This window comes from Bactrocera oleae, chromosome 5 (genome assembly GCF_042242935.1).
Source record: "Bactrocera oleae isolate idBacOlea1 chromosome 5, idBacOlea1, whole genome shotgun sequence".
In the NCBI taxonomy this organism is placed as follows: domain Eukaryota; kingdom Metazoa; phylum Arthropoda; class Insecta; order Diptera; family Tephritidae; genus Bactrocera; species Bactrocera oleae.
In genome coordinates this window covers 49,589,793-49,611,788 of record NC_091539.1, presented here as the reverse complement: position 1 = coordinate 49,611,788, position 21,996 = coordinate 49,589,793, and the positions used below count along the sequence as shown (strand labels likewise).

General features: G+C 35.3%; 2 protein-coding genes across 6 annotated transcripts in view; one reads left to right on the top strand and one right to left on the bottom strand.

The window, feature by feature from the left end:
* LOC106618367 (integrin beta-PS) overlaps positions 1-18,263 on the top strand; it is a 47,030-nt gene extending 28,767 nt beyond the window's left edge. Inside the window, exons 1-8 of one of the 3 annotated variants that reach the window (XM_070110630.1) lie at positions 6,947-7,179; positions 15,313-15,541; positions 15,597-15,702; positions 15,774-15,944; positions 16,026-16,289; positions 16,508-17,244; positions 17,305-17,785; positions 18,065-18,260. In XM_070110630.1, coding sequence (XP_069966731.1) covers positions 15,333-15,541; positions 15,597-15,702; positions 15,774-15,944; positions 16,026-16,289; positions 16,508-17,244; positions 17,305-17,785; positions 18,065-18,127 — 2,031 coding nt within the window. In that variant the 5' untranslated portion in view covers positions 6,947-7,179; positions 15,313-15,332 and the 3' untranslated portion in view covers positions 18,128-18,260. Of the gene's footprint in view, positions 1-6,946; positions 7,180-12,397; positions 12,891-15,312; positions 15,542-15,596; positions 15,703-15,773; positions 15,945-16,025; positions 16,290-16,507; positions 17,245-17,304; positions 17,786-18,064 lie in introns of those variants that run through there. The other 2 variants (XM_036365811.2, XM_070110629.1) reach the window with 2 other exon arrangements.
* The window catches only part of LOC106618372 (dynein axonemal intermediate chain 4), a 95,752-nt gene that overhangs the window by 20,228 nt on the left and 53,528 nt on the right, over positions 1-21,996 (bottom strand). Inside the window, exons 5-6 of one of the 3 annotated variants that reach the window (XR_004977111.2) lie at positions 1,166-1,511; positions 895-1,106 (exon numbers count right to left, since the gene is read on the bottom strand). The exons of the other annotated variants lie outside the window; for them this stretch is intronic. The gene's annotated coding sequence lies outside the window, so the exon portion shown is untranslated. Of the gene's footprint in view, positions 1-894; positions 1,107-1,165; positions 1,512-21,996 lie in introns of those variants that run through there. 3 annotated transcript variants of the gene reach the window in all.

Here is a 21,996-nt window from a genome sequence, read left to right as displayed (position 1 = left end):
CCACATGGGGGCGGTATTGCAAGCAACAAATTATTTTATTTATGTCCACGCAGATTATTTCTTAAGCAGCATTGGAGCTTATGTTCCTTATGTGAGTGTGTGTGTGAGTTAAGTAAAATTTGTGGCAGAATAACATAAGTGAGCGGAGATTACTTGCTGCCCTCTCACTAGTTTCCAGCAATAATTAAGTACACTTTATGCAGCAAATTAAAAAGAAATGCAAAAAATTTAATATATCCTTCTTTCATTGTCTTCGTCCTTTATTTCTTTTCTGCGCATTTTTCATTTGCATATGAATCCGTTGCTTTTCTGCGCGGTTGGCATGTTCCGCAATGTTTTTTTTTTTAGCTCCGTATCTATGTTTCTTTTTATACCCTGTATAATATGTTGGTCAGCAAGTTTGTAATACCCAGAAGGAAACGTCAGAGATCCTTTAAAATATTATATATACATAAATGATCAACATAAGGAACAGAGTCGTTTAAGCCTGGGTTGTCTGTCTGTTTATCCGTCCGACAATGTCTGTATACATTTATGCGAACTAGTCCCTCAGTTTTTGAGATATCGATCTGAAATCTTGCGCACGTCATTTTCTCCCTAGTAGACGGCTCATTTGTCAGAACTGTCGATATCGGATCACTATACCATATAGCTGCCATACAAACTGCACGATCGGAATCAAGTGCTTGTATGGAAAACTTTTGTATTTGACGAGATATCTTCACGAACCTCGGAATGGACTATTTTCCAAGGCATCGGTGCAATGTCCGAAGAAATTGTTCAGATCGGATAACTATAGCATGTAGCTGTCATACAAACTGAACAATCAAAATTAAGTTCTTTAAGGAACCTTTTGTATTCGTGAAGGGTGTTATAGCCTCGGTGCAACAGTAGTTAATGTTTTTTCTTGTTTATTTGATTTTTTAATTTTTGTTTTTGGGTTAAGAATTTATTTACGCTACAAAATAAAATATTTTTGCAAACCACCAAAAATCCAGCTGCAATGCTTAGTCCTAACAATGTGAACAAAAGAGGTTTATACTACTAACATAGCGAAGAATTGGAGCAAATGGAAGTTGTTGGGCATATAAGTACATATATATAACCTGCAAATAGAAATCATATTCACATATGTATAGTCCCGGTAGGAATTTAAAAATTATACCATAAAAGTGAACGATAATTTTACTTTAAATACAAATATTTGTAATTAACGCTTAATCGCTTGTTGATTTGTTGTCTAACTTTGCCTCCGATAAGTTTTTAAGTCCGCGCTGAACTGCAGATGGTTGAAGGCTTTTTATGGCTTACATGATCGAAGTTATACTATTGCCTGCCAAGCGCCGATCGCTATTAGAAATTTTTGATCTTGGCCGTATATTTGGTACGAATTGAGGTCATGTGCGCGCTTTCATACGCCTCTATTCCCTACACTACGGTAGCCATGATGCATCTTCTAATTGAGCGAAAGTAAAGCTTCCGATTTCCAAGTTGTATCAAATCAATTCCACCTAAAGTAAAAAAGAAGCGATATATATTAATAGCCCTTTTATTTTTTAACAATAAACATAACAAGAAAAAACGTTAACTAATGTTGCCCCGAAGCTATAATACCCTTCACAAATCAATAAGTTTCCATACAAAAACTTGATTTTGATCGGTCAGTTTGTATGACAGCTATATCCTATAGTGGTCCGATATCGACTATTTTCACAAACGAGCAGCTTTCTGAACATGCGTAAAATTTCATATTGATATCACGAAAACTGATGAATTAGTACGCGTATATACAGACAGACGGACATGCCTAATTCGACTCTCTCCTCACTTTGATCATTTATATATATACTTTATAGGGTCTCCCACTTTCCTTTTGGGTATTACAAGCTTAATATAGCCTATTCAGGGTATAAAAGCTCATGCTTGGCAATGCCCATTATAAAGCTGGTTGAAAACTCGTACAGGGTTTGGATGTTTAACTATAGATAAGTCACTGGAAAGTTAAAAGTTTGCAAAACATATACTTTTGGTCTAGAGTAGAATACAAGAGATCCATTGAAGTACATTATTTATCTTTCTTTTTGACTGTTGAGCCGTCTTAATAGGGTTGTTATAGATTCAAAGTTCTATATATGAGGGTCACTTGATCCATATCCACATGTTTTTGGTAACACAAAGGACTGGAGTTTCGATTGCCTAAGTAAAATATCTGTGATTTCCATTTTATCTTGCCATATAAGTTAAATTAGGCCGAAAGAAGTTTTAATCAGTTTATGATATTCCCCAATAGGTCATTTACTGCATCATAATACAATGATTGAAGAAAGACGCGATTATTTTGCTGTTTCTTAGAGTTGCTCTTGAAAGAGTGGGTAGGGCTTTGTTGAGTTTTGCTCAAATCATTATAAAAAAATGGCTTTGGACGAAGAAGATTTTTAATCGCACCTTAAAACTCTTGTTATACACTCTCTGATAACCGAATGAATGTCAAAATTAATTTCCAATTGAGTACACATGTGCACAACGCGCAACAGCTATTGCTACAGAAAAAGCCATAAAAACAACTTCACCAACATCAGCAGGCAACATTAGTATTCAAATCCGACTTCATAGAAATTGGTGCAGAACCAGAGGTCACCACTCGTGTATTGCACTACTTCATATAAAGCAAACAACTAAATGTATATGTTATAAATGTATAAGTGTGCAAGTGTGTGTGTGTTTACAGATGCAAACAATGCCATTGCAAATATTTGCCAGCGCTGGCACACATACATACATGAATTGGCGCGTGTGTGTTTGTTATCGCGCGAGCATTGTGTGACACCAATGCAGTGGTATTTAAATTACAAATGAAATGCCAGCGCAGAAAATGCCAACAAACACTAGTGCGCTCACACACATGCATATGGACAAATGTACGGCATAGATTTTATGCAAATGTAATTGTTTGTGTGTTTGTATGTGCACTGGAGGCAACTGCTCGGGAGCATTTCGCTAAAACTGTTGCAGCGCGTGCAATAATATTGCTCTCCAGCATCAATTCATATGTATGCCGCGCGGACCAACATTCCTCGAAAACAGTGGTTCGCAAACTTTTTTTTTGAAGTTGTACTTAATAAAAATTATTGAGCCTCTTATATTAGAAAGTAGTTTAAGTTACCTTAGATAAATATATTTAAGAAAGTCGTTTTGAAATCTCAAGTTGACCTTCAGCATCAATTAAAAATTTTTCTCGCGCGAACAGATCAAAACCAGCGTTTCTCAAACTTTTTCATTTATTTTTCTTCTTCTTCTCCTTTAATGAAAATAAAAATTATTGAGAAAGTATTATATTAAAAAAAAAATATATATATATTTTAAGTGGTTATATCCACGCACAATTCCGTAGCCGATCTTCAGGAGGACCTGGCGAAAAAGGTGTTTGTTGGTGAGAAAATTTGTCTGCTTAAAAGTATCCAAAAATCAATTATTATCAAAAATTTTATTTTTTCGATTATTACTTGATAAATATATTTAAGAAGGTCGTGTAAAAATTTTTTGGTCGACCGATCCAGTCGTTTCTAACCCATTCTGAACACAACGTTTCGAGGAAAACGGGTTTAAAGTTTTAGAAGCCGATTACACTAAGTTAAAAAAATTTGCCGTTGTCCGTCAAGACGCTCTTGAAAAATATCATTTGGTAGGTTGGTCTAGTAGGTTACCATCAACCATCACTAAATATTAATATACAAACTGTTTTGACATAAAGAAACTAGATTATCAGAAATTGTTTAAGAAAAAATTTGTTGAGCTCTCTAGCCTGGCCTAGCAGCTTAAATGTCAATAAAATTTTGCTCTGTTAAAAAGCTGTACCTACGGGACTCTGGGGGGCGCTTCTCAAATTTTTCGTAGACGTTCGGCATTAAAATATCTTTCCAGTGACAAATTCTGCTTATCAATCTTAATATGATAGTATATCAAAAGCTATACTCAGGTAACCTAACCATCGTTGACAATATATTAAACTGTATGTAAAACATCCACTTTGCTCAGCTGAAGTGCTACAGCTACTGTAATCTCTTTCAAAAAGCAGAAGTAGAAGAAGTGGTAGCTGACAAGCAATTTCTGATTTACCTACTAGAAACTCTACCATAAGTCCATATTACTACCTAACAGCCAATTTCTGTAGTTTAAGAAACACTGCTTCAATACAACAACACCAAACAATAAGATTCAAGCAACAGCGGGTTATCACACACGTTGCGCCAAAGCGGCACAGCGGCGTAAAATCCTTTCGCGCTTATATTAGTAAACTAGTCTGTGTACATATGTATGTACCATATATAATATACATAGTGTATATGCGTGATGAATTTGTTCGTGCCTTACATTTGACCCCATTTGGCTGCCGCTGTTATTACTTTAGTGCTTTGGCCGAAGCTTTAAAAGCTGTTCAAATTGCTTTGTTGCTTACTTATGCTTGTTGTAATACACTGCTACCGTTGTTGTTGTTGCAACTGCTACTGTTGCTTCTACAGCATCCGCCACATTTACCATTACTTAATTAATTAAATTGAATTTAACCCGAATTTGCTCCTTTCTGTCTATTTTGCCGGCGCTTTTATGACAAAATTTATTGAATATTCGTCTGCTCTGGCCTTTGCTTCGGCCATTATTATGAATGTTAGGTGCACAGGTGAAAGCAGGTGAGAAATGTTGTTTCTTTTTCAATTTACTTACGCTTTTGAAATACTAATTTAGCAGGTAAAAGATTTCTTTGGTGTAAACCCGCACAATATTAAGGAGCAAATTAAATATTATCATGTTTTGCTGGAAACTTGAGTTTACCTTCTTGACAACGCAAATCATTAAAGAACTTATCGATCCTTTTTTCTAGTATTTTTATACAAATCTTTATTATTGCCTTTAAAATGGGTTCTCATACAATACACTTGTTATAGGTCTCAGCTGGGATGACCCTTAGTGCCTTCTGCAAATGAAGTTTAATGGTTTCAATAAACTCATGGTGCGTTCCAAGAAGCCTCAAAATGGCCAACTAGTATTACTCATTGACCGTTTGACCCAGTGGAACGAAATCATGGTGAACCACATCACGGTAATTAAAGAGAACGATGTGCACCCCTTGATTTTTCACCGACTTTGAATTGGTTTTCTCGCTTTCGGCTCATTTTTAGAGCTGGATTATTAGACAGTATTGACGTCATATTCATAAACCGATGTCTCGACACCAGTAATGATGTGTTTGATGAATATAGGGTTCTCAGTTACACTGTCAAGCATCTGTTTTGCGACGTTTACTCGACGTCATTATTGCAAAAAATTTACGTCTTTTGGTACGAGTCTAGCATTAACACGCTTTATAACAAAAACATTAACCGAGAGTGTGTCGAGTCAATCCATAAGAGATGTTGAGATCCTTTGTTATCTCTCTGATGCCAACACGACGATTTTTAAGCAATCTTTCCTTAATTTGTTTAATGTTATCGTCAGTAACAGAGATGAACCTTTTCTCAGACCAGGAAACCAGTGAAAATTTCCTATCCCGTAAATTTGTTTAATTTGAACCTACGTCAAATAGTTGTTAGCAATAACTGCTTTGCTATCTAAAAATTTAGTAACTTTTACCATTCATCACATACATATGTATATTTTTTAGTAAAAAAGGGAGATATACCATATCGCTCGTTCAGAAAGCACCCCTATAGTGCAGATTAATTTTCACACTGTTTGGATAGATGGAATATTGTCTTACCTTCTGAAATTGCGTCGCTTTTAGTCAGGAATTGGATAAGTCAAAGTCTTTAAGGAAATGAAGTATTGGGAGAATTACGACAATTACAGAAGGGGCTTAGTCAATACTGAAATATGATTTAAGTACTTTATTGAATATTTTGTGGAAGTGTCTTGGGTTGTGCAAATTTTTTCGATTGCAGAGAAACAAATCAGTACTAGAAAACAAAAATTGATCAGAGTTGACTAGAAATATTCCACGATTCATATGCTTATCGAATCAAAGGGTTGTTCAAGATCTAAATATCAAAGACTTCCACAAAGCTTTTGGCAATATTTCAAAAGTGATTGCGATTTCCACTAAGTTAAGAAGACAGCATTTACTTCCAGGAAACCAATTAAAATCGTTTAAACAACAATGTTGTTTTTCATCAACGCTGTCGGGCGTAATTTTCGCGACGGTGTACCGCACAAAATGCGTCTAATTTTCACCTTTGAACTTACAAACTCTTTAAGTCGCTCAACGATCCTTGCCATCTTCCATCTTCCAAATATATTATGCCTTTGCAAATACTTGCGCCAAGTCCATGGTTTTGTGTCTTGTAGTGTTGTGTAATTTTTCGTTTTCCTTTTTCCATTACTATTTTTAGACTTTAATTGCATCGCGGCATCAGTCTTCGCTCTCGGCGGAATTTGAAAACGAAATGAGTTGCAAACTCCAACGTGAACTGAAAGCGACTTAACTAAAATAGTGGTTGAATTAACAAGAGTAAGGCGGAACTTTATGCGAGCGAAAAATAGTATGCACACTATTGCACAGATTTTTTACTTTAATTCTGGAAACAATCGGAAATCACATTTGCGGTAATTTTGTTAGCTACCACGATACTAGACCGGTAGCACTTGATTATATTGCGGTTGTAATTTGAAACCAGTAGACTGTGTGTAGAGGACTATACATTGTCAAACTTGGAATCGACAGTGAAAATTTTTTCCGTTTTGGATATTTTGAGCACCCTGCGAATGACAATCATCCATAATATTAGGAAGTTATAACACCAGACAATTTAGGGGCTTATGTTGGGACATTAACTATTTAGGTCTTGAATTCAAGTTTCCAATATTTTTGCCCAATATTTTTCAGATACAGAAATATTTCACGCAAGTTGCGCAAGGCTAAACTAAATACTCACTAACTCAACTCCATCATTGCCACAAAGCAGTTCAAACAAAAAGCCACCCCAACAAAGTAAAATGCTTTGGACAGCCAACAAATTCCAACTGTTGTTTTGGTTTTTGATGGAGTACAAACTTTTGCTCAAACATTGGACGGAAATAAATAAACTTCGAAGTCTTCTTTCAAGCTGTAAATGACCTCAAGGACTTCGCCATTTTCTAATCTTTATGGGAAATTAGTCGCGTTTCGATTAAACTGACAACTTTCAGGTGTGTATTTATATTACTAGAGCTTATTTGTCTGTGAAAGTGTATTCAGTGTTCAATTGCTAAACACTGAGACATAAATTGCACAAATATTATATTATAAAAACATATTTCACATTTTATATTACCGTCAATAACATATAGAGCTTCTAGGTATTGCTATTATGAATAGACCCCGTGATGGTTTTAGGTATAGATTTTAGGACTCGACGCCTCTAGAGCTAGCTTTCGTGGATAGGCTGTGTGACGCTTTTGGGTCTAGCTTGTGTGAATAGGCCCCGTGACTGTTTAAGGTATGGCTTTTGTGAACAAGCAGTGCGACGGGTCTAGGTACGACTTTTGTAAATAGGCTGTGCGATGACTGAAGGTCTAGCGATTGTGAATAGACCCGCGACGCATTTCGGTATAGTTTTTAGGACTAGGGCGCGCGACGCTTATGGGGCTAGCTATAGTGAATAGGCAGTGGGACGGCTCTAGGTATAGCTTTTAGTACTAGGGCGCTCGACGCCTCTAGGGCTAGGATTGGCGGTTGGCTGTATGACGCTTCAGAAAAGCCATACGTAGCAGTGCCTATTCACAAAGGCCACACCTAAAATCGTCACAGGGCCTATTCACAAAAGCTTGATCCAGAAGAGTCGTGCAACTCCGTCAGAAAGCCGAGGTAGCGAAAGGGTTACACCACTGGATGCAATAGGGCAGACCGCGAAACGAAAGAGCGGTCAAATAACGCCTCAAGAACCTCCGAGTTCGAAAAGACAGAAAGGGTATCAGCCATAGGCGATCATAGGACAACGATCCGCTACAAATCCCCATCGATGGTAGCCCTAAAAGGCATATGGATGGCGGGGCTGCCTCCCAACTATCCGGCGGAGTTTTAGTGTCTAAAGAACTTACTTCGCTGCAGGACCGGTACACCGGCTCATTCCATTGTGTTTACTATACAGCACCCCACACAGCGATTCACCAATTGACAGATTACTGCAGGAAAAATAAGCTCCCTGAGGTAGGTAGGGAGCGATGTTACGTCGCTTAAACTAGGAAGCGAAAGACAAGTTCATAATAGACGCGTACCATTGCGGCTGTCTATGGTAGTTCAGTAAACTCTCAGTGCTCAGAAAATTATTTCGTAGGCTTTTTAATAAAGCCAAACTGGTAACTGGGAGGAATACAAGCGGCACCTAATAACTTATAATAAAGAAATTAGGTCTGCTAAAAGCAATAGCTTAAGGAAATTCTGTTAAAACGTCTCCTCAGCTCCAGGGGTAGCCAGACTGCACAAGGTTCTGGCTAGAGGCAAGATTGACACAATATTAGCCATAAAAATATCTGATGGGACATATACGTCCAGAGCAAAGGAAAGGGCATTGGCACTCTTACTTTCTAAGGCAATCGCTTGGATTGGACAGCTACAAGGAATTTATTCACTGCAGACTCAATTAGGTGGGCACTGGCTTCCTTCTCGAAATATAAGTCACCAGGGGCGGATAGCATCTTTCCAGTACTTTTGCAGCAAGGAGGGCAAGCCCTATTGTCACACCTTGTTGGACTAATGAGATGATAACCTTGCGATGTCGTATATCAGAGCACCATGGAGAATAACAATTTCAGACCGTTTGAAAGCTATGGGAAGGATCCAAAAGTGTGGAAAATGGGTGATACATGAATTGAATAACAGACAAATGGAAAACCGAAAAAACACTTGTGAAAGTTTGCTTCAATAATACGAAAGAAAATCATTTTTGCATCAAATTATCATTGGCGATAAAAAATGAATTTATTTTAAGAATCCTAAATGGAGAAAATTATAGGTTAATCCGGCACAACCATCAACATCGTCTGCAAAAACAGATCGTTTCGGTAAGAAGGCAATGCTCTGTGTTTGGTGGGATCAGAAGGGTGTGGTATGTCATGAGCTTCTAAAACCTGGTAAAACTGTTAATATCAATCGCTACAGACAACATATAATATTATCAATTTGAACTATGCATTGATCATACTAGTATATCGTGCCTGAATTCATATCTATTTATAATATATTCATGTACTAATTTCCTTTTATTACAATTGGGAGCAGTAGATATCTTCGCAAAAAAAGACAATAAATACTAAAAAAAATATGGTAAAGAAGTATATTTTGTACGATATTAATTTCAAGAAAATTCTTTTCAACTAATAAAATCGCATTTCCAGCGCAACTGAACAAATAGGCAACATATCGGGCGAAATAATGTAACATTAGACAAGAATTACTGTCTAATTATGAATAAAAAAATATTAATTAAATACATACAGTTTCCACAAAGCAATTTACAATATATTATTTTAAAAACTAAAGCCCGAACATAACCGTTCACTCAAACACTTTTAACCCTCTCCCGCATAAACATACGCCACAACAGCATACTCGTATATGATAAGCAAATATGTAGCAGTATCTTATGCCGCCACCTGTTATACGAGTACATCGACGGCGGCGCTACGGAATAACCGATCTTCAGAGACACTACATAAACTCTTTGAGGCGCCTTTCACTCGCAGTTCTACTCTCAAAGTGAATCACACGCTTCACGGCTGAAGAGTCAAACCGGATGTGACGTGCTTTTAAAGTCGGAAGTACTTACAGTTAAGCGCTGAACCTCAACTGACTGCCAGTGACTGGCGGATTGGCACGAGTGACTGCAGGTTGATAAGGGCCACGTGAACGTTGGCTATGGTGCAATAGCAGCAGCCACAACAGCTTGGCATGTGCTACTTGCTGCTACTTAAATTTCGAGCAAACATACAGTGGTGCATGTATGTAGATTATAACTGTGTGTAAAAGAAAAAAATTCATTGAAGTTTAGAAAGATGAGGTCGCCTTTGAAGCGGAGCAGGAAAAAAAGTGTTTAAGCTTGCATGTTGCATGGCAGTTTTATTACAAAACGTTTCCGCCCCTAGCAGTTGGCGTGGGAAGGATAAAAGAAGGGAGGTGAGAAGCAGAATAGAATTTGTACAAACGCGTAGCGGTTGGTATGCATTTGATGCCACGCCTCTTGTCTGTCTGCATCGAGAAGCACTTTAACGATTTTAAACTTTTTTAGTTTTTATTTAGCACAAGAATTCGTTTGTGGCATGTAGCGTGGCAACGAAAGCGTCTAATCAGCAACAATACAGCGAGCGAGCTAGCGATTTATACGGGCATTTTACACTATGCAATGCATTTCGCGCAATAAACATGCATACCATACATACATATACATACATGTGTTGTGAGTATAAACTCAAGTATACAAATGTTTTTACATCGTCTGTCAGTGGTTAGTAATCAAAGTGCTGCGAAACTATTTTAGGAAGAAATTTATTGGTATACTGGCTCTTGGTCAAGACATTACGTAGAGTATACCATATATAAATTACAAACTACTTAAAAGTGTTTAAACCCTTTCAAATGAATCCCAAAAAAAAAATAAATTCACAGGTATATTTCTTATAGAAAATATACGTACAACTAAATCGAAAAACGTAACGGGTTTATATTCAACGGAAAAGCTTTTTTGTAGTTCCTTCCAAGTTGCAAATAATACATTAAAAAAATGATTGAATTAACCTTTGAAAATAATTTTTTTTTTATATTTTGTAATCCCTAAAAAGGGATTGAAAAAAATAATCGCGCATACCGGATTAAAAACAAAGGTTTCATCCCAAAAACCGGATTAAAAATATATTTTAAATTTTTAAATAGAAAATAAAATTTTTTTGCTCAAGCATATAATTAAGAATCAAAAAAAAAAGAAGTTGTTTTAGAATTAATATTTTTTCGCGTTCATTCAAAACAATAAATAATATTTCCAAGTTTAAATCCCAAACATTTTGGATTAAAAAATTTAAATCTATGATAGCCGCAATTTTCGACCACTTTTCACAGCAATTGCGCGCTGAATATTCTCTTTCGTCAATCGTCTCGGTCTTATCTGCGTAGCCAAACGACTTCACATAACCCCACAAAAAATATTCCAGCGGTGCTAAAACGCACGATCTTGGAGGCAACGCCATAGACCCACAACTCGAGATAATGCGCTCACCAAAATTGATATCTTTGGTTGACGATATGGCATGTAGCGCCGTTTGAAAGAAATAAAGAATCAGTGCATGAAAGGCGCCGTAGCAGGGGATCTCAACATTTTGTATTTATCGAATCAACACATTTTGGTTATTGTTTTCGGTATGAAGCGTGTCAATGCTAGATTCGTGTAGAGGTTTCTAGAGATATGCTTGATTACGTAGCTGAGGACCCTACAATCTATCGAATGGCGATCCAAAAATGAGCCGAAACCGAAAAAACCGGGAAAATTTTATTAAACGTTGGCTTAACAGCCTATTTTGCAGGCAATAATACACATTATTAATATATTATCATATATAATATTAAAATACGTCAAATTGTAAATTTTTCTTGTCAGTCCGTGTCAAATTTGATTAGATGGTATCTAAGTGAATCACTCGGAGCGAACAATTGAATAGCAATCCGGTAACGCAAAATAAATGTTCAACAAATAAACTGAAATGTAATAGTATCAACACCCACCACCAGTTAAAAACCAGGTTTACAGCGCTATGACGAAGTTAGACACGGGAGTCAGATAAATAAAATTATAATCCAAAAATATTAAGAATAATATGTATAATATTTTGTATAATATACCGTTCTATACATATATATACATACCGTTATATATATATATATTATATATATACCGTTATATATATATATACATATGAATTTCTTATAAAAATCTTTTGATGACGTTAATCCATTTTTCATATTATCACGTTTTTTCCCCTGCACCTATAGAACGGTATATATAGGTATATATATACAGAGCATGTACAGTAGCATAAAACTAATGTAAACAAAAAAATTTGTATTTAATAAGTCTTTTGTTGATTGTGATAAATATTTTGTATGATTACCGTTTAGCTCAATTATGAGTCTTGAAATTATAACGCAAAAATAGCTTTCAGAATTCCATGAAGCTTATCAGCAGTTCGTCTCCAGCGTGGCTCAACTGTGCATATAACTGTGTGAATGTATAGGCTTATGCTTGTATAAATATATCAAGAGTATTTTAGTTAGAATTTTAATTAATGATTGAAATAAATATTGTAACCGCAAAAACTGCAAATGAATCATATACATACATGTGGGTTTGGAGATTCAAAATCAGAATTTCTGAAACCACTTTCTTTACAAATCAGTTGCTTTGCAGCCTGCTATGGCTTTAGAACGATCAAGAAATAAACTGTAATAAATTTCTCTAATTATAAATTATAAACTACAGTAAAAAAAAAAACCAAGAGGGGCATATAATACAACAGCGCAATGTCAAGCCATAGGCGCTACAGTCAATTTTTGTTAGTAATACTTGTGTTAAGCGCGGTTGCGGCGGAGAATGCCACTGAAGTGGATAAAAAGAATCCGTGTAAAAACAAAGATACCTGTCAGGAGTGCATACAAACGGCCAAATGTATCTGGTGTAAGGTGCCGAACTTTGCGGAGGATCGATGCTTTCAAAGCGATTCGAATACAACTTGTACATTGACTGAGCATCCAGTCAGGAATATTACCAAAGTAATCAAGCGACCTCTAACGAGTGGCGGTAAGAGAAGAAAATTGCTTGAAGATCGTGAAATTATACAGCTGACGCCACAGTACGTCAAACTGGAATTAAGACCCAGTAAGTCTAGATTTTTTTTTATTAAATGAAGTGAGAGTGAAAATTAAAAATATACATCTATTTTATATAGAAATAGATTAGAGGAATATTTTTGTTATATGCTTGGCGCTAATTCCAAGAAAGATAGTCGAAATTCATGAAAGTGTTATTAATAATAATTTATCTAAACAATGATTACCGTTAGCGATTACTTTAAAATTAGTGTCGTTAAAAACTCCTATGCAGCAGAGTTCAAAAAAGTGAGCCAGATTCATTTTCAACTACCAGCAGCTGATATCGACTTGAATACATCAGTGCGGATGGTTCTCCATCCATCCTAACGATAGGTCCTAAGCCCGCATAGACACGCTTATTTTTAATATACTAAACTAACTATGGTATGTTCACATCGTTATAAAGTTAGTACCAGATATCTGCAAACAGAGAATCAAAGTAAGACATCACCAACCGTAAAAAAATTACTAATTAAGCTTTCGGCGCCCTCCATGCGGTCTGGAGCTCGTCCATCATTTTTTTTGTGGCAATTTTCAATATTATTATTCAACACAGTTGCCATCGAAGGCATTGTACTATTTATAGCAATCTTCTAACATTACTGAATCTTCTTATACTGCTCAGAATCATATACTCCTTGCTGGTTTTTATGAATTTTTAGAATATTCACGATATGTTTAACACGTTGCTTTAATAACTTTAAAATCTTTGCTTTGAAAATTGCCATCACTCACTCTTTTGCCTCATATACAGCATATACACAAAGAATATAAATTTAATTCGTTATCTCCATAGTTCGAAGAAACATATTTTGAGCAAAGAATCTCAAATTCGGTTCGGTTTTTATCATTTAGTTCGATGATGTAATAAGCGTAAGCCAGAACTTGTTTGCTTAAGGTATATGAAAAGTGTTTAATAATTTGTTCACAGTTCCCCGTTCGTCAGCAAGTATACTTGGTTATTAGATAGATCAGAAAGTAAAAGCCAACCGTCAGGGTTGTTTCAGTTATTTCAAAAACTTTATCAGCTCGTTACTGCCGTATTTGGTTACTTCCGCGGATAATCCATTAATACCGCAGTTTTGTCGAGTTTTTTCTAGATCAGTTAATGTAGCATAATCCTCAGTTTTTGATGTGGTATTTGGCATCATTGATTTCTAAGTATATAGGCTGTCTCTATTGATCAGATTGAAGAAATCAATAGCGAAAGTAAGTTTCCACAGAACCTTTTTCATCCTTAATGCAATTAGTATAAGTCGCACAATCCTTGGTGAATATAAAAATCATATCGTATAATTTGAGAATATTCTTCATGTCATCCATCATCTCAAGCTCTTCTCCTCATTTTTCATCCCGATTTCTGCTCATTCTGAATCTTTATTTCCTGCTGTAAAGCTGCTTTTCACAATATTCCTTCATTATATCGCCATAAAACATTTCTGAAACAGTTTTCAGAGTTTTTGTGTTCCGTACCAGTTACGTACACCTGATTATTGTAGGAACGACGGTAGTCCTCATTATACTAAGCTCGCTAAAATGCAGCCTCATTCGTGCTTCGATTTAATACTTCAAATCGTAACATAAACCTTTTATATATCAAGAAGCGTAGTCTTTAATGGTTGGTGCTGTTTTGGAAAAGAACATCGGCAGGAAACTTCCTCTACTTGCAAACGTTATTGCAACGACTTTTTTATGTTCGTGTGAAGTTTGAGATTCATAAGTCAATTCGTGGGTGTTTGGCAGTTTCTTTAGGACGGAAAGGATTGGCTGACGATTTTTATTATAAAACCAAATTAACTACGAGCTTGCTTGAAATTTTGTGAAGTGAATTCACGACTAGAGAATTCACTAGAGAATTCACGACTAGAGAATTGTTGAAAATGTCGCAAAAGTATTTTAACAAGTCTACCTTATCACAAGATAAGTGTTTATTACAAAATAAATAAATGCCTCATGTGAGTCGTCCATTCACCTCTGTTAATGACGATATCATCGAAGAAGTTAAAGAAACAGTGCGTACGTACAACCGTATTAGCAGAGACGGTTACGAGACGTGGGTTTATAAGTATGTTATCGAAACTATCCAACAATCTAGTGAAAAAAACCAAAATTCGCTGAAGTCAGTGAAGGCCAACCCAGCCGATGAAAATTGGATTAATAATTGGCGTATTTTGAAAGCGATAATAAAGATTTGTATAAAATTACATGAACATTTTTGTTTTGGTCACTACGGTTCAAATTTGGTCAAATGGTAAAGAATGAAAAGTGTATACGAGAATTTCGACCAAATTCTAAAGCTTATATATTTTTTCGTTACACAATATGATTTTAAAATAAATACAATATTTATCAGATAAAGGAATATCGTTTATGTACAATACATACACATATATACGTAATATATTCTCAATAATTGACAGGTTTTTCAGATGATGTGGAAATAATAAAAATGAAATATGCGCGCGCACTCGATTATCCTGTCGATCTGTACTATCTTATGGACTTGTCCGAATCAATGAAAGATGATAGAGATACTCTATCCGCATTGGGTGATACTCTAGCAGAGACTATGCGAAATTTAACCAGCGATTTTCGCTTGGGCTTTGGTTCGTTTACCGACAAAGTTATAATGCCTTTTACCGACAATATTAGTAATCAGTGAGTACGCATAACATTTCAAGTGAATCAGTAATTAATGTAATTAATTATATAGGAATTCGTATTTATCTACTAACCGAAAAAAAAGCATGTGCCAAAATAACGACTGTCTCAGTTATCGAAATATTATGCCACTGAGCACGGACACCTTTCAATTTTCAGTGAGTGCTGTGGTTGGAAAAAAAACTGTACATTATGAATTAATTTGAATTTAAAATTTTCTATATCTTAGTCTAAAGTGAAAAACTCAAAAATTACTGGTAACTATGATTCGCCCGAAGGTGGCCTAGAAGCCATGATGCAGGCGATCGTGTGTCGCAAGGAGATCGGTTGGCGTGAAAAAGCGAGACGTCTATTAGTTTTCTCAACTGATGCAAATTTTCACACAGCGGGCGATGGTAAGGTGAGTACTAAGTAGTGATTATGCCAGTTGTCTTACATAATACAGATATCAATGCTTTAATTTGCTTATATTCTTTTTCAGCTTGCCGGTTTGATTCAACCCAATGATGGAAAATGTCACTTGGACAAAGAAGGCAACTATACGCATGCGGAACAATTAGATTATCCAAGTATTGGACAAGTAATACATACCGTCAAAGAGAATTCGATTAATGTCATATTTGCTGTCACGGATAAAGTACTAAACACATATAAAAATCTTTCGGAACATATTGAGGGTTCTTCATATGCAAACTTGGCGGGAAAATCTTCGAATGTGGTAAAACTTATAGGCGAACAATATCAGGTGAGCTAAATGAATTGTAGGGATGAAAATTTTGACTGAAATGATCAGAAAGTGCGACGTGAATATTGATCGGACATTAACATTATTCTGAAGATATTTCCAACCAGATTTGGTTAGTGTTAACTTTGAAATTGGTTTTATATTTACTATGAATCACGATTATTATCAAAAAGTGTATAAAGTGTTTCATTTGTTAGTTTTAATGTTCTTTTTCTAAGCAAATCTCATCCTCCATCGAAATGCGTGACAATGCCACCGGAGATGTGAAGATCACTTATTATTCCGCTTGTCGCAGTGGTGGCCCCAAAGTACCTACTTCAAAATGTGATGGCTTACACGTCGGCGATGCAGTGGAATTTAAAATATTTATCCGTTTGACTTCCTGTCCAAAAAACCCACGCGATTGGCGGCAAATTATACAAATCTATCCGGTCGGTATAAATGAGAGTTTGATCATTGATCTGAAAATGCTTTGCGGTTGCGAGTGTGATGCCGAAGTGATAACCAAAAGCCAATATTGCTCCTCACAAGGCAGTCTGGTATGTGGAGTTTGTCAGTGCGAAGATAAATTTGTGGGTGCTCAGTGCCAGTGTTCGAATACCGATATGCAAGAGAGTAATGACAGCAGTCACAACTGTCATGACAACACAACAATGATCGATTGTAGCGGACGTGGTATGTGCTCGTGTGGTCAATGCCAATGTGACAAGCGTAGCAATGAAGAAGAGGTCATATCGGGTAAATACTGTCAGTGTGACAATTTCTCCTGTGAGCGGCATGAACAGCGACTTTGCTCTGGTCCCGGCCATGGAAAATGCGAATGCGGGCAATGTGTTTGTAATGAAGGCTGGCAAGGCAAAGCCTGCGAATGTGAGGTATCAACTGATAAGTGTCGGAAAAAGGGCGATGATAAACTATGCTCCGGTAAAGGGAAATGCGAATGTGGCGCTTGCAAGTAAGCGTAATTATAATTTAGTTGTAGAGCTATCACTATTTGTATTTACAATATTTGTAGATGTCAAACTACTGCACAAGGACGCTACTCGGGTCAATACTGTGAGACATGTCCGACATGCTCAAGCCTCTGTTCGAAGTTGAAAGATTGCGTACAATGTCAAATGTATAAGATGGGTAAATTCAAAGAAGCTAATGTTTGTGCTGCCAACTGTACGAAAGTGAAAACGACTCCAGTGGATAAAGTTTTGGAGAAATCCGAATTAGTTCTTGGCGAAAAGAATTGTGAAATTTATGATGATGATAATTGTAAATTTGCATTTACGTTCAAAGAAAATAACGGTATTTACGAAGTACAAGCACAAAAGGAACGCGAATGTAGGGCAAAGGTTGCCATGTTTAAGATTTTAATCAGTGTGGCAGGTTCTATTTTGTTCATTGGCCTAGCCACGCTGCTTTTATGGAAACTTATTACGACCATACAGGATAATCGTGAATTTCAACGATTTGAGAAGGAACAAATGCGGGCGCAATGGAATTCGGTAAGATGTAATAGAGAAAAGTCTTGTGATTTTTTACCTTGAGAAAGATATTGACGGTTATATTGATTGATATCAGTCAAGGCTGCCATTGATATTGATATTGACATTAGTATTGATATTGATATTGAAATTGATTTTAATATTGATATTGATATTGATATTGAAATTGATTTTGATATTGATATTGAAAAAACTGTTATTTGACTGACTCTATTAAACTTCTTTTTGTTAATATTCTTTTAATATAATTATTAAAATTATTGTAATTTTTAATTTTAGGATGGTAACCCGCTGTACAAACAAGCGACGTCAACTTTTAAAAATCCGACATATTCAACATAGTGAATTAATTAAAAAATGTATAAAAATGTTTGTATAGTTAAGTCATCCATTTCTATCATTAATAAATTTTTGATTATAAAAAAAAAAATGTCAACTCATATATGTTTTTCATATAGAAAATATTTATAAAAATAATTTAATTACCAAACACAAATAATTTAATTAAATATTTTTACAACTGTCAACGATTGTGTTTCACTCAACTGGTTCAATATAAACAGGCTGTCACCTGTTCGATTCAAATATAAAAGGGACAAAAATATTTCTGAACATTCAATTTCCGACAAACGAAATTGATTTTCCAGGTGTTGATACTGGTAATCAACGAACATTTATTGAATAATTGTGCAATGACCACAACTGGGCTGTTCTCATGCATATATGTCTGTATGTACGTATGTCTGCATTTATATACAGTCATGTGCAAAATATAAGCAAATGAATTCTTTATTGTTAACATTGCAAAAAAAAAAAAACGGAATGTATATTGTTTAATGTATTAATTGGAAAAAGTTTCTTGTCTATAAGAGTTTTTCAAAATTTATAAAATATAAAATACCATTCCGGTTTATTTAACGGCATTGAAAAAAGTGACTGAATGCAATTTGAAATTTCACAGGCCTCAGCTCCTATTATCCTCGAAGTACCGATGAAAAACTTTAGAAAAGTATGCGGATGGATTAATTTCTGTTTTTGACTAATCTTCAAATTGTTTACTCGACAAAAGTATTCTTAAGTGGAAAATGGGATAGTTCAGTAATTTGACCAGATTTAACCTTTTCGCCACTGATCGTGTACAATACATTAAGTCTAATTCTTGTCGTGCAAGTTCCATTATACTTTGGAGTTCTTTATAGTAAAAATTTTAAACAATATGTTGGATACCAAAAAGCTCAGAAAAGAAATGCTTTGCCGTGTCAACACGATATTGACTACAAACACGATTTGGAAGTATGTGAAACAATCTTTCAACGACAAAAATTTTTATTGGAATTGTGTGGATTCTCCTTAATCAGACGTGAAAGACTTTTTTATGTGAGCAGTCATGTTAGCGCCTTAAAAAATGGCAACATTATATGCAAATCATATTATTTCCAAACAAATGAAGACTGTGGACTACCAAAAGGTGCTGAATGATTTTATATGACCCTGAAGTTTGGTTGAATGAAAAATTGGATACTCTTTATGCATGACATATTTCATATATATTATATAATATTATATATATTTATGAATGTGGAGCGATCTTAGAATCGACCAAAAAGAACAACGAATTGAAGCTATCGAGACAGTCATACGAATAGACTGAACCGAATCTAAAACATGAAAAGGCAGAACAGTCATCCAATATTCATCGAATATCATCGAAAAGAAAAATACCACCAACAGCGAGATTATTATATTTATATCACGTTGTTGAAAATTTGAAATATCCGGTAAAACGGGCTCCATTCAGAAAGAAGAAAAAGCTTTTTCAATAAGAATTGCAAATACACCATTTTAAATTGTTTTCGAATCCACTGTATTCACCGTAGTTAACCCCCACGATTTTTTTGTTCTGTTCTAAAACCTTAAGTTATTGTTCGCTAGAAAGAAATTTCGAGAGAATGAAGAAGTAATAGCCAAGATTAACATCTGCCTTAAGGAAAATGACAAATCTGTAACGAAAAGTTGGAAGATCATTATGACCAATGAATGGACAAGTCAATCTTTTTGGTTCTTACAATATTCAATTTTTTCGTTACATTGTTATACATTAAAAAATTATGAATTCAATACATTTGGATTTTGACAGATGTGAACAAAAACCAGCAGATTAATTTTCAGTTGCAGTTGTATTACACAATACTGTAAATATTCCTGTCCTATATTGAATGCGGACAACGAGAATGAGAAGGTAGATAGCCACTTCAAAAGTATGGTGTACAAATAGGCATGCTTACTAATAAAGTAATTTGTGCGCCCTAACCTGCTTACATGACAGTCAATAAAAAGACTTGCTTCACTATTTTGAATGTATGTGGAACTTTCAAACCTACTAAATTACCGCACATTTATTCTAGTCAATTATTTAATATCTCACCACAGGCCTTGTAGCAACTCCTCCCTTGCTTAGTTATTTATTCATACACTTTCACTTAAAATTCCAACGGAAGAGAGATAATTCCTGATATTTTGTTAACTGCTGTCATAAAATTTTCCCATCAATTTCAACTGATTGGCGTTTCTCCTTCCGCCATAATAAGCTATAATTACCTGGCGGCACGTAGTCACTGGTAGTGAGAGTTCGAAAGTGTTTTGCTTATTATCGGCCATCAGCTTCGCGTGAGTTTTGCGATTACGGTATGTAGGCGGGGTTTGTGGTCGAGCAGTACGTTTTTATTATTTATGCTAATTTCGATGTAGTGGTCATGTGGCTAGTCATCATCGCGTGACTTTAAATTACTTGTCACTACCATATTTTTATTTGAGTTGGATTCTTGGTGCTTACAAATGAACTATGAATCTCTCAAAATAATATACTTTTTTGATTATATAATGTTGATTTTGTTTAACTGTAAACAATATTTTCACATCGATCGAAGGATTAAGATTCTTAATGTGCTATTGGAAGGCTTCAACAATTCTCAAAGACAATCATTACAAAAATGTTGGGATCGATAAAGATAGAAAGTTGAATTATGTAAGTGATAAAAATTTTAAATTATTAAATTTTCTCAAAACTTGAATGAAAACAAAAAGAAAAGCGTTAACTTCAGTTGCACCGAAGCTGTAATACCCTTCCCTTATCCCAGATCGATATCTAAAAGAGTGAGAGACTAGATCGTGTACAAGAATATGGAGGCAGACGTACCGACAGATAGCCACACACGACTAAATCGCCACGTTTCCACGTTGTCGGGTCTACATAATCAACTCGACAGCTTTCTTCAGAAAGGCATAATATTTAGAACCTGATAATTACATAATTATAATTAACAGCGAAATTTTGGTTTGTGTTATATGGGGAACGTGTTGGAGATTCAAACAAAATCACTCCTCATTTCTTTGGTGTACATTTTTATATTGAAAAACAATTAAGTATAAGTAAACACTCAAACCCCTTATTATGGTGTCTGGGAATCTTAACAAGCTAACAAGTAATCTTCCATATATGACAAGTCTGTTCTGAGATCAAAATGGAGCTTTACGATCACTTGTGATCTTGTATTGAAGTTTGTTGTTCAATTTAAAGATTTGATTAAAGAAATACGTTTAAACGACGTGACAGTGAATTGTAACGAATGTCGTCGTGGATGACTTGTTGAACAACTCGTTCAAAAAATATCTCGAAATTCCTGCTGGTGAATTCGAAGTGTCTTCCTACATTTCCTCCTGCTTTGAACTTGAAAGTCAAATTCCATTGTGGGACGTTGCAAAATTTCACAACTTTGGACAAGGGTCAGAGGGTAAATTGTCTAATTTATGGACAAAACTGCTTTAACACTTTTTTGACAACAACAAAAGCAGTTTTAATTTATTTTTAACGCACAATAGCAAACTTCCTTAGCTTTGTCTAAAGTACAAATAAACAAACTAACAAATATGTTGAGTAAATAAACAAAGAGACAAATAGAGAGGAAGTAACTAATTAGCTGCAATAAATGCAAGAACAATTTGTGATGGGTTCATACGAGCCATTTACACATGTCCGTATACTTATATAAGAGTGAGTTTGTGTAGTCCTTGTTGGAAATTGCACTTACTTAAATAAACTAAATTCTTCGATTTTTTCTATACTCTTGCAACAGCTGATACATAGTATAATGTTCACCTAACAGTTGTTTGTACCACATAAATATAATCGAGTTAGATATAAAGTTATATGT